Source organism: Nesoenas mayeri (genome assembly GCF_963082525.1).
Source record: "Nesoenas mayeri genome assembly, chromosome: Z".
NCBI classification, from domain to species: domain Eukaryota; kingdom Metazoa; phylum Chordata; class Aves; order Columbiformes; family Columbidae; genus Nesoenas; species Nesoenas mayeri.
This window is the reverse complement of record NC_137542.1, coordinates 68,002,610-68,018,485: the sequence shown is the minus strand read 5'-3', so window position 1 is coordinate 68,018,485 and position 15,876 is coordinate 68,002,610. Positions and strand designations below refer to the sequence as shown.

The following is a 15,876-nucleotide window of genomic DNA, read 5'->3' as shown; positions in this document are numbered from 1 at the left end:
AACTTTGTTTTTAAAAACAGCAACTGCTTTAAGAAAAAAATATAGTCTATCCCCCTAATGCTTTGAATGTTTTTTGCATTACGTGTGGTGGAGTTGCACGTGCTGGAAAAGTGTTTGGAAAAGCTCATGCTTCTCGTCAGACTGAGAATATATAGATTGAATGAGGAGGTGTTCACAACGCCAAACCAGAACCCAGCAGAGGCCTGACCTCGAGAAGATAGTCACGAGAAGCCTGTAATTCTTGTCACTGAACTAATAGATAAAACCTTGGAGCTGTGTCATTGTTCTGAATTAGACCCTTTTCTGCCTGTTCCTTTACTCATCTCTGAATAAATATTTTCTCTTAAATGTAAGTTTGGTGCAAATTGCAGACTAGAAATCAGTGGGGTTTTTGTTCTGCCTCTGTGTCAGAGTGATAACAGAGTATTTTTCTGACACTTCTTATCATACATAGACTTCAGAAATAATTACAGTATAAGAGTAAATCCAAGAATCGAATGAAAATACTGTTTGTACAATACAATGCATCCATATTGCTTCCTCTTGCTCTCTTGAGATCTGACACTAATTCCCTGATATCCTGCTTACTCTGAACATTGATTGGGCAGTGACGATATGTGATATTTTTTTGTGTTTTCTGCTCCACAGAAAGAACGATTTGTGAAGCTTCTGGACCAGCTTCACAATTCCCTTCGGATTGATCTCTCAATGTACAGGGTGAGTGGGAATAAACAGAATAATTTCAGGCATTCTGGTGGGCATTCAGAGGGGAAAGACACCATTTGTATTCTTCTTACGTTTCTAATCTTCTAGGTAGTTTGTGTCTGATGGAATTTTCATACAAGTTTGTTGCTGGTTGTTTTTCTTGTGGATAGAACTTAAACCGTGTCTTTTTCTTCCGTTATAACTTCCTTTAGACATCTGAAATAATGTAAGGATTGTGAGCTACGCTCATCTCTGATACTCTCCCAGAAATGCGGGTTGGATTGGATTAATTCATTTGAATTATTCTTATCAACTGCTTTAGGTATCATCTACAAAGAGAAAACAGACTTGTTCCTCACTAGTAAGACAGAAATCTTTTAGAGGACCTGCAGCCACGTTGCCACCTTAGGTCTGGCAAACTTGAATCCCTGACTCTGGACACACAGGATGTGCTCTGAGGTTGAGATCCCCCCCTCCTCAGCACCTTGGGAAGAGATGAGTTTCATATGTTGGTATCAGCCCATCAGGATTCTTAAACCCTCTGGTTTCTCTCTTTACTTCTCCAGTGTCAACATAGTCTTACCATATGACTTGACATTTTTTTTAAATTCCTTGCTATATTATTTTAATTAGTGACTAATTCATTGAAAAAAATTAAAATGGTGGCAAAATGTGAGCTTTGGGTTTTTTTATTATTATTTCTTTTATTTAAAAGTAGATCCTCCTCTGGTTAATGCATTTGTCTGAAACACAGTAAAACAGAGAGAGGAGGGAAACACGAGCAGACTAAGAGAAGTGCATCAAGAAGCCAACAAAAAGAACAAGGGGCAAAGTGTAGCAGAAGATAAAAGGAATGTTGTGTAAAGAGCTGTTCTAAAGTTACATTAGTAGTAAGAGAAGGTCTGAAGAGAGCACTGTTACACTTAGTAGTAGGGAGAAAATTATCAACACATAGCAATGGGAAGCCACAGTGGTGATGCCTTTTTTGTTTGCTTGGTCTTCAATAAGAGCTGCTTTCTGGCAGCTAATGCAACTAAACTTTGGACAAGATCTGCTGTAAAGGACCAGGAAAGTCTTGTGCAGTGTAAATAATATAGATGTTATCTAATTGGTAGTCTATTTAGATAAATGGCTGAAGCAATTTGAGAACTCTTAGTGATTATTTTAAGACCTCTGAAAGGCAAGTTAAGTTCTGGAAGAAAAAGGTGTTAGTTTCCAACTTTCAAGATGGGAGATGGCAATTTACAACCTTAATTACCCAGATTAAGCCTCTCCCCTCCCCAGATTTAATCGAGCTGTTTGTAAACACTTAAAACAATGAAGAACCAGCAGTGTGGATTTGTCAGAATGAAAATGCATGTTCCTTCCAGGGCAGGGTGGCGAATGAGGAGGGGAGTGGTGGGGCCCTCTCAAGAGCAGCTCCAAGTCACTCTTTGAAAAGTATTTTGAAAAACATTTTGTAAGCAAGTGCAGTTTTTCGATATGTATGTCAGTTTTTCCTTTTGTTGGCTGGTCGCTAGCTGACATAAGCATACAGGAGGTTGGATTTCAACACAGATAATGTTTATCTTTTCCTGATTATTATTCTTAATCAAGAACACGGATTCAGTCTCAGTCATCCAGTGGTTTGTGTTTGAAATGACACACGGAAATCTTCGATTTCGGTTAATACTCCGAGTCCCAGAGAGTCCATATGTGGGCAGTTTAACTTTAAAAGGAGAGTTGTCTGGGAATGAGCATCTACAAATTACTGTGAAGAGCATTAAATCATTCGTAGTCGGTAGCTGAGCTGCAGCAATACTCAGTTGCTGCCAAGAGACAGCGTATTTTTCTGCAAGTCCTCAGTAAAAAAGTAAGATCTTTTTACCTTCATCTTTTTAATAATTCTAGAATGTGCAAATATGAAGAGACTATCCAGATGAAGATTGCCTTTGGTAATTTACTTGCAGCCAAGCCAGTCACATCAACTTAAATATAAGGGCACACTGAGGAGCCTGAATGCTGTTAAAAGACAGAGGAAGGAAAGGGCACAGTGCCTGGGGTCAGAAAGGGAACAGTCTCTTGCAAGAAACAAAGCTTGCTGAGTTCAGCATATATATTTTAATACATACAAATATATACATAAATGTACACACACACACACGTACCGTATTTGAAAGGGACAATGATACTTCTAATTTCAGTGGAACGCAGAGAGTGCAAGGGAAAGCTATAGCTATGGACAGCAGGGTGGTGGGCACAGTAGGTAAAACAAATGCCTCATAACAAAGGAGGCTCTGAAGGATAAATGCTTATGTTGACAGATTGGATCTTACAGGGGACCAAGTGGTTCTGATGACTCCTTACAGTGAAAAGTGCTCGTTTTCCCTTCTCAGTCCGGTTTGTTGCTCTGGAGAGGTCACTAATATCCCACACCTCTTGGTGTCTCGGAAGAGAAGCCAAAATCCGAGCAGCAATTGCAGAAAGGAAAGGGCACACGGAAGCAACCTGGGGCAGGGGGCCAGGGCTGATGGTGGCCAGAATGTTGCTCCCCGCCTGCTCCTTCTGCAGCCAAGGAGAGATCTCCTGCCACCAAGGGCTGTCAGTCTCCTGGCATCCTCAAACTTTACATTCGTATGAGAAGCTGTTTAATTAAGCAAACAGATAAGCTGCTCCAGCAAAAGGGTCTTATTTATTGAGCATTGTTTTGACTGGTACGAGCTTCTCCAGCAGGAAATGTTTCCAAGACACTTTCCTTATTTAGCACATACTTGAAGCCTTGCATGGATCTGGCTGTGCTTTCCAACAGGATTTCCCTTTTTTGTCGACAGAATAACTTCCCAGCCAGCAGCCGCGAACGGCTGCAGGACCTGAAGTCTACGGTGGATTTGCTGACCAGCATCACTTTTTTCAGGATGAAGGTAGTGTTTGTTATGAGTGGGAATGGGGCCTCTGCAGTTTCTGCCACCGAAGTTGGATTCCCATTTTCAAAACATTGTTTCATGTCATTGTGCTTATAGACCCTTAAGGAGAATCGAGATCACCCGCTGACCATGTGATAAACATCCACATTTTATCTCTACTTCACTGTATTTTGCATCATGAAGATGAAAGCCTGGGGTTTTAGGAAGATAATTTACTTTTTTAAATAACATTAAGAAGGTTTTCCTAGAAACTTGTCTACAACATTTATCAGTCTGTAACATCTATTCACCATCTTTTATCTAGCAAATATTTTAAAATATATTTCTTGGAGGGTGAGATACTGAAACGTGGTAGTATCTCTTAGTAGAGATCCAAGAACGCTATGAGCTGGTTCTGCAGTTAAGTTTATTGGTTCTATCAATGTGCAAATAAATTAATTTTAGTTCCTGATCTTTGTTTCTAAACTGCTTTTAAAACACTGTTATAGGCTAGCACACACCACTTAGTGATTTTTATCTTATCAAAAAGAAAACGGGTCTTAAATTTGAAATATTTTTAGGAAATTTTAAGCCCTTGGGTAAATTATGTCATAGAACTTTATTTTGAAAGTGCTCATATGTCAGTATTGAGGATTTGCTTTATAGAAATACTCCCAAAAGTTTAGATGTGGTGGCAATATCAACACTTTCTCAGGCTGTAGTTTTATTTGCAGGGTGATGCTTGTAAATCTGTAACTCCGCAACAATGGAATAATGAAAAGAGCTGTTGTTGCAAGAGGAGAATATGTACCAGTTGGCACGTCCCCAAGGATTCTGGTGTGCTTTAAAATTCAGTAAAGCTTGTGAAGAAAGATGTCCTTAAAGAAATTTATTGTATTTAAAGGCATGTCAGTATTTGATCTTCAGCAATACTTTCCAGATCAGATGTAGTGTTCTGCACTAGTCCGCTGCATCTTCTTCCGATGGTTGAAAGATTGCTTGCTGGCTTTATAGTAAAATCCTAAAAATTTAGCAGGAATTGAGTGTGCTTTGCTCAGATTATACATGTATCAAGCCACATGATTTATTTATTCTGAAGAATCTTCCTTGGCGCTTATGAATCCTCAAAAAACCTCAGAATTAGGATCCTGTGCGGACGTTAAGTGTTGTCACTGCTGTTTATGTCTGGGGAGAGCAACCCATGCCTAGTTTCAGGTCATGGGTAGCACAAGTTGCTGAGGGCAGATCCACCAAGTCCTGGGTAGTTCCCAAAGCCCGTCACCTTGTTATTTAATATATGAACAGTGCCTTATTTGACTCTTTGTTCTCTCCTTGCCAGGTCCAAGAGCTGCAGAGTCCTCCCCGCGCCAGCCAGGTAGTGAAGGACTGTGTGAAAGCTTGTCTCAACTCCACCTACGAGTACATTTTCAACAACTGTCATGAGCTGTACAGTCGCGAGTACCAGACAGATCCTGTGAGTGGCTGATAAGCATGCAGAAATTCAAGTTTCTGATTTTCTTAAGATAATAACAAGAACACTAATTGATATAAAAAGCCAACACAAACAAAATTATGTGACTTGCTATCTTCTAAATGCAAAAAATCTTGTAATCAATTAATGAGCACTAATTAGTAAGCGGAGGATGGTAATTGTTTTACACTAACTAATTATGATTCGTTTTGCCAGCCTCAGCTATTTTATTTCACGAGTGGTTATTTGTGAAGGGAAGGTTTGATGCAGCTTTGACTGAACAAAATCCAATTAGAGCAAATGCAGACCCATCAAGAAGATGGTCTTTAATGTAGATAAACCTCAAGCAGTGAAATTTTATCTTGTTTTCTTGCACCCACTGTCCTGCACTGGGCTTAGGAAGTACCTCTGGAAACAAACTGCTTCCAAATCCGTGAGAGCTCTGCTGGCCACTCTGCAGTGATGCACACACCATGTGTCAACATGGATATAGTCATCAACCCAAGTGCCTAAAAATTAAGTATTTGGAACAAGCTTAGAGCAAATGATGTCTCAGCAGGTCTCCTGGAGCCTGTCCTGCTCTTGGCATGGTAAAAGATAAAACAGAGATTATCTGGGTTTGAGGACACTGGTAGGCAACATGGTTTGGCACGTTACTGTGTTTTGCAAGTTACCAGCAGACATTAATTATTTTAAGCTCTTCAGAAGAAAGGGTCCACAAGTAATTAATGTTTGGTGTTTGCATGGTAATCTGCTTTTTCTTTCCCCTTGAAGTTTACATTGGTTTTCCAATGGCTTCCTTTCCAGAACAAAAATCAGGACCTTCCTCCCGAGGAACAAGGCCCCAGCATCAGGAACCTGGACTTCTGGCCCAAGCTCATCACTTTGATAGTTTCCATCATAGAAGAGGATAAGAATTCTTATACCCCAGTCCTGAATCAGTAAGAATCCTCCATGTCCTGCACGGCTAATGCTAGTCTGTGTGTGCTCTGCTTCATTTGTTAAACTGCTTTCTATCTCTTCTGTCACTTGTGTATTTATAGAAGTACTTATCTTGTCTGTCTGTCTTTCTGTCTTATCTGTCTCTGTCTATATAAATAACTCTTTTTGATTGGGATGGAAGAGTTTCAAAAGGTTCTGTTACGATGGCGTTCGAGCACAAACACCCTGATTATTACAATCCTGAACTCAGGGAGGCACCTGAAAATGGGGTGAGAGTTCTTTTGGTTTCTTCTGATGTTGAGCAGTTCTGGGATGCACATTAACACACACAGCAGTGCCGTGGTGACAACGCCTGGCGCTGTGATTTAGGATCACGGTGTTCAGTGCAGCACTGGGAGATTGCATCGGGTGGGGTTGGCACAGTGTTGGAAAGGAACCTGAAACCGGTCTGTTTAGCTGGTGGATACTCCTGCAACATTCCCACAGGGCAGGAGAGAGGAAGATATCTGACAAGGTGTTATACATAAAGAGCTGGGTTGTGCCCTAGTGATTATTGATGCAACATGGCAGGGACACCTGACTCTAGTGTTCACCAGTCAGCTTAGTAACTCTAGGAAAAAAAAGAAAGAAATATGGACAAGAAAAGCGAAAAAGATGCAAAGGCATAGAGATCACATTCCAAGAATTATTGTATGCATCTCTTCTAAGAGGGCCATCCAGGCCTGGCTTTTTGACTTTAAAACCAGTCTCAACACCAGTATTGTTTTCAGGTTATTTAATCTGTGCCGCAGAGTCCAGTCCAAGATCTCCAGTTTCCACCTGGCCGTTTATCTAGGTGAAGGAAGTGTCTGTGATATTGAGCTTTTGAGCTTGTAGTTTAGCTCAGTGCTGAATAAAGAAGAGTCCTTTGCTCTGATACATGCCAAAACCTTTCCCACGTGTCCCCTCAGGTTTCCTCAGGAGCTTGCTGTTGGGAAGATCAGCGCCGAGGTGATGTGGAGTCTCTTTGCCCAGGATATGAAATATGCCATGGAAGGTAAGAGAATTCCTCACTACTGCTAGCTGACTTGTTGATGATTTCTTGATTCTCCGTCCATTTGGTACAAATGAAGCTTGAGCGCATTAGTCGCACCACTGTTTGGAGTAGGGATTTCTAGTGTTTTGTTTGTGAACAGCTGCCTTACGGCTAACATTTGAGGCTGAGATGTGTGTGAGCTCTAGACCTGTGTGTCAGACTGCACTGCAAGCTGTTTTTCATCCCAGGTGGTTTGAAATTAGATGCTCACTTTGGCGTGAGGATGCCATGGCTTAGATCAGCACCACCTTCTTTCTGCAGTGTACAGTGCTAGAAAGGGCTGGAGAAGTAAATGGACTCTGGGTTATGCAGCCAGTTCCCTGGATAATTCAGCATAGACAGCCTAAGTCATTGTAGAAACATGGTGTTAGAACAAATCCTGCTGGAGACATCTTCATTTTGAATTAATCTTTGGATAATTCCACCTGACTTCTAGTAAAGGAGAAATTTTACTGTTTCTGAAAATGAGTTAGGCATGCAGACTCCAACGAACTCTCAGAAAGGAATTCTGCTACTTGAAGTACTCTTCTGATGGTTGATTACAGTTTCTGAACTTGATTTTAGTTCTAGAAATTCATTTGCACAATGTTACAGGCTTCTTACAAGGTTCAGAGAGCATACGGCTCCCACCAGCTCTGCAATACCAGTTGTTTTCCCAGTATTTTGTAGGATCAGGCTTTATGATCATCTATAAGGTGATATTGTGACAAAACAGAAGTGCCTGTGCTGCCCACAGCATGCTAGCTGTGTTCATATTCCAGAAGAAAGTCAGGTTACTGGTTTTGTTTGCTCACAAAGCTCTGTTTAATCCATTTGCCCCTGGTTTGATCTAAGCTTGCTTGTAAGAGTGACAGCCTGTTAGTCTCTAACTTCAGACTGCTAGAAAAAAACCTACTGCCAGCTCAGGGAGTTTCCTGCGTTTTATTTTTTGGGAACAGTCTGTGGGGTTGCTCTGTAAGCGAAGAGTATCGACTCCATCTCTTTCTTACTCTCTGTCAACACGACGGGGGTAGTGACTGCGCTGTGAGGGGACACCCTTTGCCAGCTCAGGGCTTGAATTCAGCAAGCTGCAGCTCTGGATTAAATGTTCGCCCTTCTGTGTTAGGAACTTTTTATATATGCTTGTACCCCACAGTGCCTTCGTCTTGTGAGGTCATGCTGATACAAGAACGGACACTGGGAAGAAGGACTAAGACCTACTAACTGTGTTATAGTGTCTGTTATAGTGACTGTCACTACTTGCTCATGCGTCTGTGATAACTTCACGTTCACTTTCCCTAGAAACTGTTTCCTCATGCATCCTTTCTGGATCCCCTTTCCATTTTGTCCTTATTTACTCCTGTGCACTCACCCTCAGGAAGTTATAATGCAGGTTGCTCTTCCATGTGTTCAAAGTGCCCTATCTTCCTCCTTTCCCAGCAGCCATGAGAACTGGATCTCTCTAGGCACAGTTACTGACTTCCCTAAGATTCCCTTTTCCTATTGCATCCAAAATGCAGCTGGAGAAAGGTTACTGATAGTCTGAGTGAATTTGACTGTCAAAAGGGATGCGACTTTGATTTGTTTTTCTATTTTTCTTTTCTTGTTTCGCATGGCTCTATTTGATTGCCACTGCCCATCTTAACTTTGCGTCCCAGGTTTTCTCTGTTTACATCTCATACCGTGTCCCCTCTGCCTCTGTCTTCCCTGCTGAATGTGGGCTTATTTTGGCTTTTCCTGACATCCTTCTGGTCACTTCTGAAGGCGAGGATCAGCGTAATGTTTCCACCTGCAAGTTCATCAGTGCACAGCAAATACTTGCTGAAAGAATATCCCTCTTCAAAGCGTTTCTTGGTGGGAAAAGTTGATACAAAGGCAGCTGATGGACCAGGAAGGGCTTTCATTTTGAACAAAAGCTGAAAAACTGCATGGTACATGTATATATACTCTAGCTGTGCAAGTCCTGCAGGAAGACTGAACAATGGCAGCATTTGTTTTGGTGTTTTTCTCTTCCAAATATGTATTCAAGAAGCTCACAGGGTGCAAAATTCTTTTTGAGGCAAGTGTGATCCTTCACTGCTTTGGTCTCCAGAAACTTATGAAGATAACCTTTGTAACAAGTTCTACAATAGTTCATTTACAGGCCTTACCACATGTATTTTAAATATAGATGATTGGATTAGCTCACTGCATTTTTTTTTTTAAATGAGAGGAAAAGAGGGGTTAAAGGAAACAGATTAAGTGATGTGAAGGATGATGATTAGATTTGCCATCCTCAGCTCTTGTTTCTGACATTTCTCGGTTTCAGTTGCTGATTTCTCTACCAGTTTAACTACACAAAGAGTTTCGTGTTCCTGTCTTTGCCGGTTTGTAGAGTAATCCCTGGCTGCATGTCTGGTGTGCTCTAAGACGTGTGCCTCAGTAGTTCTCTGCAACAAAAGCTAATCTGTTTAGTGGAGATATGTGCACACAAACTCAAGAGTATAAGATTTACTCCTAACTTTCTTCGTGGTGTTTTCCCTTATGTTCTTTTCCTAAGTTCTAGATAACATGAGCTCATTCACCTCACCAAGTGGTAAGTTCATGTTCCTTAGTAGAGTTTATATTTGTAAAGACTTCCATCTACTGCCTCTAGTTTTATCACTTTGGATGTAGTTGCTGGTATTAGCTTTAGTGTCCTGTAGCTCTGTGCCGATGGTGAGCAGATCTGCAGAGAAGATGTGGAAGACCATACTGCTACTCCTGCAGAAACAGAGGGTATGTGCTGCTTAGGAAACCCCTGTTCTGACTAGTCACTCCAGTTGTTTTCTGACAGTACCCGATACACTGAACAGTTGTGGGTGAGAGCCCCTTTGCTGTGTCCCAGCCATGAAGCTGCAGAGAGAGCTGGGAGGCTCAGGTGAGAGATGGCTTCTCCGAGTCGGAGAGCAGTGCCTGGCTGCATCAGTTGTTTTCCCTTTTCGCCTCTGGTGGCAGCTAACCGTGCCTCTCCCAGCTAGAGCTTCCCCCCTTCTGCACCGTGCACCCCCTGCAAGACAATGTATAAATGGTAATTTATACCCACAATACAGTGCTTAGGGTCTTCAGAACCAGAAGTTCCTTCCGAAGGGGTAGATTGCTAATGTGTGAAATGTTCAAGTCATAAAGATGAAACACCTGTTTTTCTGTTTAAAGCACATTCAGCAGCTGATAGCAACAGTCATGGCAGCAGTGTGTTTCACTTCTGGAAGGCAAGTGTGCTGCAGACCTGGCTTATGCCTTCGCCTTCCCTAAGGAGACTCAGCTTCTGAGACACAGCAGATGCCTCGGGATCTACCCCGCTTGTTTTGTTTTCTCCCAGAGCAGTGACAGCTCAGGATGCCAGAACAGCAGACCTGTCCCTTCCCCCCTCACTGGCAAAAGCATTACTGGACAAGGCATTGAGACGTTTCCCTTGTTGCCCATCAACCCAAGAGTAAAACAGATCAGACAGACCTGTTGTGTGGCCCAGGCTTGGCTGGCAAGATCATGCTACCCAGGAGTCACTGTGCTTAGAGGATGATTTTTCCAAGTCAGACAGTTAACTCCACCTCTGGGACACTGACCAGTGCTCAGCAGCTGGGTAACCTCCTTGTGAGCCCTCTGGTAACTGGAGTTACTAGTTTTCTCATCCTCTGTGAAACTTGCGTGACTCGGAAAACACGAACACCCTGAGGAAAGAGGACTCACTCTTCTTTTACAAGGAAGACATTAAAAGACAGTAATAGAAAGTCAATGTCATCCTTGACAGCAATGGTTCATCTTATTTTGGACACATCAGCATTAGGAGAGTTGCAAATTGGAAGCATGTTTCATAGAAAGAGAGACTGAGTAGACTTCATGGGCAGTATTGAAATAAATCATTCTGCTACATTCTCACTTCTAATAAGGGAAGTGGCGTCGGGTGCACACACAGATGCCAGCCATCTAAGTGTTAACGCTTCAACAGCCTCAGTACCTATCAGAGTTTCTTTGCAGAAATTCAGCATTATTTGCTAAATGTTAACACATGAAAAGTAGGTTGACGATCAAGAAAAAGAAAAACATGCTTTAAGGGTGTGGTGGAAGTTCTTTTCTCTGCCTGAAAAATAGATCCAGACATGACACTAGAAAGTGTGCTGCTAGGAAGCAGTTCCCTATTAATGCTTTAATAATATGGCCTTGGTGACCCTAAAAGCTCTTCTCTGGAGGAGACTGTTTGCAGATGAAATCTGCTGAGGGAATGTGAGAGCCTTAACAGAACTCTGTGGTCTTTTCAGGATAAAACACAGCAGTTGCTGAAAAATATAATATCTGTGTACTCTTCCACTGTTGCTGCCACTAAGCTCTTTAAGAGCCAGCAGGTTGTAAAGCAGAACAGAAATGTGCTGAGACTGATGGCTCCCATGCTCTTCACTTTTTCTAAAAAGGGCTTTCAAAGTGTAACTCTGGCCGACTTGTTTTCCTGTCACCTTCGAGTGCCCTTAAACATGTCCCTTCACAAATAAAGCAGCTGATCAAAACTGTGCAGGATCCATTGAGGGAGTAAGGCAGATGGTTCGAGCTGTTGGGGATCAGGGGACTTGGGGGCTTTGTCTTCCATCATGTTTGAGCTGTTATAGTTCACTTTTGTCTTTTCTCTGTCACAAGCCCCACCTTTCTTTCGCATACGTAAAGTTCTCTTTTATGGTGGTAAGACCTCTACTTTTTGTTTTACTTTCCTGTAGTTTTATCTCCTCTCCTTCACTGCTTAGATGTCTAGGTAGGCCTAGTGGCAGTCCTTGGGCTTACGCTTCTGTGGCTGTTTTGCGTCTTCCTCTTTGCAGCTTAGTAGTGTTTTAAATGTCCTAAAAACCAGGAAAAGGTTTGAATTACTTTTACTGCACTGCTTAATTTTGAGGAAGTAAATCTGATTTGAGTCCCTTTACCTCCAAGTGAAGCCTCCCCTCTGCAGGAGCAGCACTTTCCCCATGCTGGAGCAGCGCCTGGGTGGCAGCACGTATCAGCGTTAATGAAGTTCTGATTGTCCATTGATTTCCTCGCTCTCCCAGGGAGCTAAGCAGGCCTGGTTATTGCTGTGTTTGTTTCCAGTTTTAGATCTGTGGAGAGCGCTTTGCATTCTCTTCTGCAGTTGTTCTTGAGGGAGGTCAGCGGTTCAGACACTGAGTGTACTCACACCTCCTTAGCATTCAAGAAAGATACACATTTATTAATGTAAAACATGAATGGGCTTTCCTTGGCTCCAACACAAGAAAATTCACTATGGAGAGTAACTGATCGTAGTACAAGTGAAATAGCAGTACATGTACAGTAATTAGTCCGTCAAACCTGGGGACTATGTCTCTTAAATACTGGGTATTTTAATTTCTTTAAAACAAAGATTGGGTTTCTTTTTTTGGAGGGAGATTGTATCTGTGTGGATCTGCTAGACATGAATTAGAAGGAAATATGTATTCTACTGATTTGCAAACAACTCTCTGCAGTGTTTTGCTGCATGGGAGTTGACAAGGCTTATGGAATAATTATGCATGAAAAGTTCTTTGGTTTTTGTGTTTTCAGTTGGGCAATTCATAATTCATTTGGCCTTTCTTCTTGTGCATGTTGTTGAAGCTTCAATAGAGACATGGAAGTTTCTTTATGTTTTGAAATAGTTGCAAGAATTCACATTTACATGAAAACAGATGATGATATTGTAAGATAAGATTTATGTCGGGTACCTGATTAGAAAGCTGGGGCCATTTTACATCATTAAGATGTTATCTTCTGGTGAGTATCTGTAGCATATATTGCTCGTGTGTGCATATATCCACCCAGTTCCTGGATACTTTTACCGAAGTCCTAGATTAAAGGCCTTCAAAGTTAAGAGAGAGATGTCCACTTCTAACATAGTTAAGACCTGTCTACATGTCAGCAGTGATACCCTTGGAAAGTTACATCAGTAATGAGGTAACCACATAAAGGGTAGGAAGACAAGTCTGGAGTCAAATTTGGGGAAAAAAACAAACCCTGAGTTTAAGCCAAAATCGTGTATGTTCTAGTCTCATATCTCACCCTGTAGTCATGGACTAGCAGCTTGTTGTGGTGCTGGAGTGAACGGAGAAGCGTGGCACAAAGTGCGTTCATGCTGTTGGAGCTCGGCAGAAGAAGGAGATGGATACGGACAGGCGGCACTTTGGGTTAGCGGTGCAGGATTTGTCAGGCCACAATTCAGGATTGCAGTGCAGGCAAAAGGTGGCTGCTGGGTCCTCTTAGCATCGTGAAAAATGAATTAATTATATTCATTTCAGGGAGGATTTTGAAGAAGATCAATGCCAGTAGAAGGATCTGCGTGTGTAAGTACATGAGGGATGAAAAAGGGAAAGCATTGAGATGCTTTAGGGAGAACTTAAATAGTTTAAAAGCAGGAATTGTGGGCTGATCAGAGATGGGACTCAACTGCTGAAAGATGGTAGTGTGGGCGTAGGCTGCGAAGGACCTTGATAGCGAAGACATGGAGCATACATTGCTTGTGAAGGCGAAGAGGAGCGGTGGTCTAGAGAGCTGATCTCTGCAGAAGGGTGGAGTGTGGCAAGTGCTTTAGCAGCATAGGTGTGTGGAAAGGGCCATATTGTGGACGTACTTGTGTTACACAGGGAGGAACTGCATTGTCTGATGTAGTATGGTTACAGAAACATAACACCTGTCAGGAGGAAGAGGCTCAGCAGCAGGTAGATACCCATGGGTTGCTTCAGGAAGGCGATACCAGTAAGAAAACAGTTGCCTTCTGAAAAAGTGTCATGAATGTCTCCCTGCTGGGGATCAGGAAAGGCTCCAGCTCCTGTGTAGCTTGTTTGAACTTGCTTGTGACTCACACTGTCAAACCACAAAGAACTTGATTCTTTGTACTCTTGTCTCTTACGGGATGTAGTGCAGCATGTTAGTATTGAGTGTTTATATCCAAGAATGAACAGATTCACTCTCCTCAATTTGTTTCCATGAAAGACGAATTCTGAACTGTCATATATTAAATGCAAAGACCATAAGATAATGCTCTATTTTTATTGCTTTGACAACCAAAAGTTTTAATAAATGGAAGTATTAATTGGAGAAATAAACTCCAGAGTCCCAGTGGTCAACTGCCAAGAACCCCTGCATGCTGCCAAAATTATGTGTCATTAAGACTGTGTGGCTCTGTAGGTGCTTCATCCCCAAAACCACTGATACTGCGGACATGCTTTATAAAACCCTCCCGTGCCTGATTCACTGATAGTGATAAATCCAGATCTAACTGCTTTTTTCCTTCCTTACAGAGCATGAGAAGCACAGACTGTGTAAAAGTGCAGACTATATGAATTTACACTTCAAAGTGAAGTGGCTGTACAATGAATATGTTCGTGATCTGCCTGCCTTCAAGGGAAAAGTGCCTGAATATCCAGCGTGAGTGTGTTATGTCTCCTGTAGTAAATCCCTGCTATGCATCCTTGTGTTACCTCGAGAGTGGTCATTTGGTTCTCCGGTGGCTGCCTTCTTAATACACCATTTCTTCACTCCTGATTTTCTGTGTTTATGTGCATGTTTGCCCCTCTGGTGTTCTGTGCCGCTGCCCCCTGACACAATTCAATCCCTTATTGTACAATATCTCCCAAGATCTCAAAAGTGTTACCAATGGCATGGACGGTCTTTAAGCTACTTTGTGCCTGCAGTTTGGGCTTTGATCAGTTCTTGAGCAGCAGACTTCTGGATGTGTGCTTACATTCTTGTGTTAATAGATACAGGTTTATCTGTATGTACTGTATGTGTGTCTGTATGTTTGTGTATTGATGTCCTATGTATACGTACACAACAGGATTTGTAAGTAAAATAATGCTTTCTTTTTCAGTAAGACCAGGTGGTTTAGTCGGAAACATCAGATAAGGTGTTGTTCTTAAGCTCTAAGCAATTGTTTGCAGCTTTTATTTAACTTTAGAAGAGCAGCAGCAGATTTCAGACCTGAAGAAGGTTTACAAGCCCAAAAAGTTGTCTGAGCAACCTGGAGAGAATATTATAGCTAGGGTCTCACACTTGGCCTAAAGCAACAGCAAGTGTGTTGTTTCTGACCAGTGTTCAGCTGGTTTTCAGAGACTTTCAGTGCTGGTTGCTCCACATCTCTTTCAGGCAGCTTTTTTCCCTGTGCTACATTATTACTCCTCCACTGGGTTTTGGGAGTTTAACACACTCCTCTTTATTTACCCTCCAAATCTTTCTTGGTTCAGTTTGAGCTTTTTATATCCTGTCCAAGCAGTCTGGGCACAGAGAACAAATTAACAAATTGTCTGGTTTTACAGGAGTTAAATGGTTTTCTCATGTCCCTTCCCAGTCTTCTGCTGGTTCCCGTTTGTTCCCAGCTTTCCTTTTGAGGATTACTCACCCCTCTCCAGCTGGTCTGAGTCTGGACATAAAACACCAGACTTAAATACTGATGTTTCTTTTAGATCTTGTCTTGCATTAGAAGACACAAGAGGCAGATTTTCCATGATGAGAACAAACACTTCCAGAATGGAATAACCTCCCCAGGGAAGTGGTAGATTCACCAACATTGGACACTTTCAAGATTGAGCTGGACAGGGTGCGGGGCCACCTTGTCTAGGCTGTGCATTTTGCCGAGAAAGGTTGGACCGGATGATCCTCGTGGTCCCTTCCAACCTGGTATCCTATGATTCTATGATGATACGCTGCAGACAGTGCTGCTGCTCTCACATGTGGGATGATAGCAGCACTTCTTTTTCTCTCTCCAGTGGTATCATTGCCTAGCGATGGTTCCAGTGGGCCACAAGCCAGACCCTCAGGCACTGCTGACAGTGTGTCCT

General features: G+C 42.2%; 1 protein-coding gene across 1 annotated transcript in view; it reads left to right on the top strand.

Annotated features, from left to right (window-relative positions):
- LOC308052116 (protein unc-13 homolog B-like) overlaps positions 1-15,876 on the top strand; it is a gene marked incomplete at its 5' end in the record, with an annotated part of 218,768 nt that overhangs the window by 164,130 nt on the left and 38,762 nt on the right. The window contains 6 exons of the mRNA XM_080362904.1: positions 649-717; positions 3,516-3,605; positions 4,927-5,061; positions 5,866-5,999; positions 6,951-7,036; positions 14,341-14,467. Of these exons, the coding sequence (XP_080219030.1) occupies positions 649-717; positions 3,516-3,605; positions 4,927-5,061; positions 5,866-5,999; positions 6,951-7,036; positions 14,341-14,467 (641 nt within the window). The remainder of the gene's footprint in view (positions 1-648; positions 718-3,515; positions 3,606-4,926; positions 5,062-5,865; positions 6,000-6,950; positions 7,037-14,340; positions 14,468-15,876) is intronic.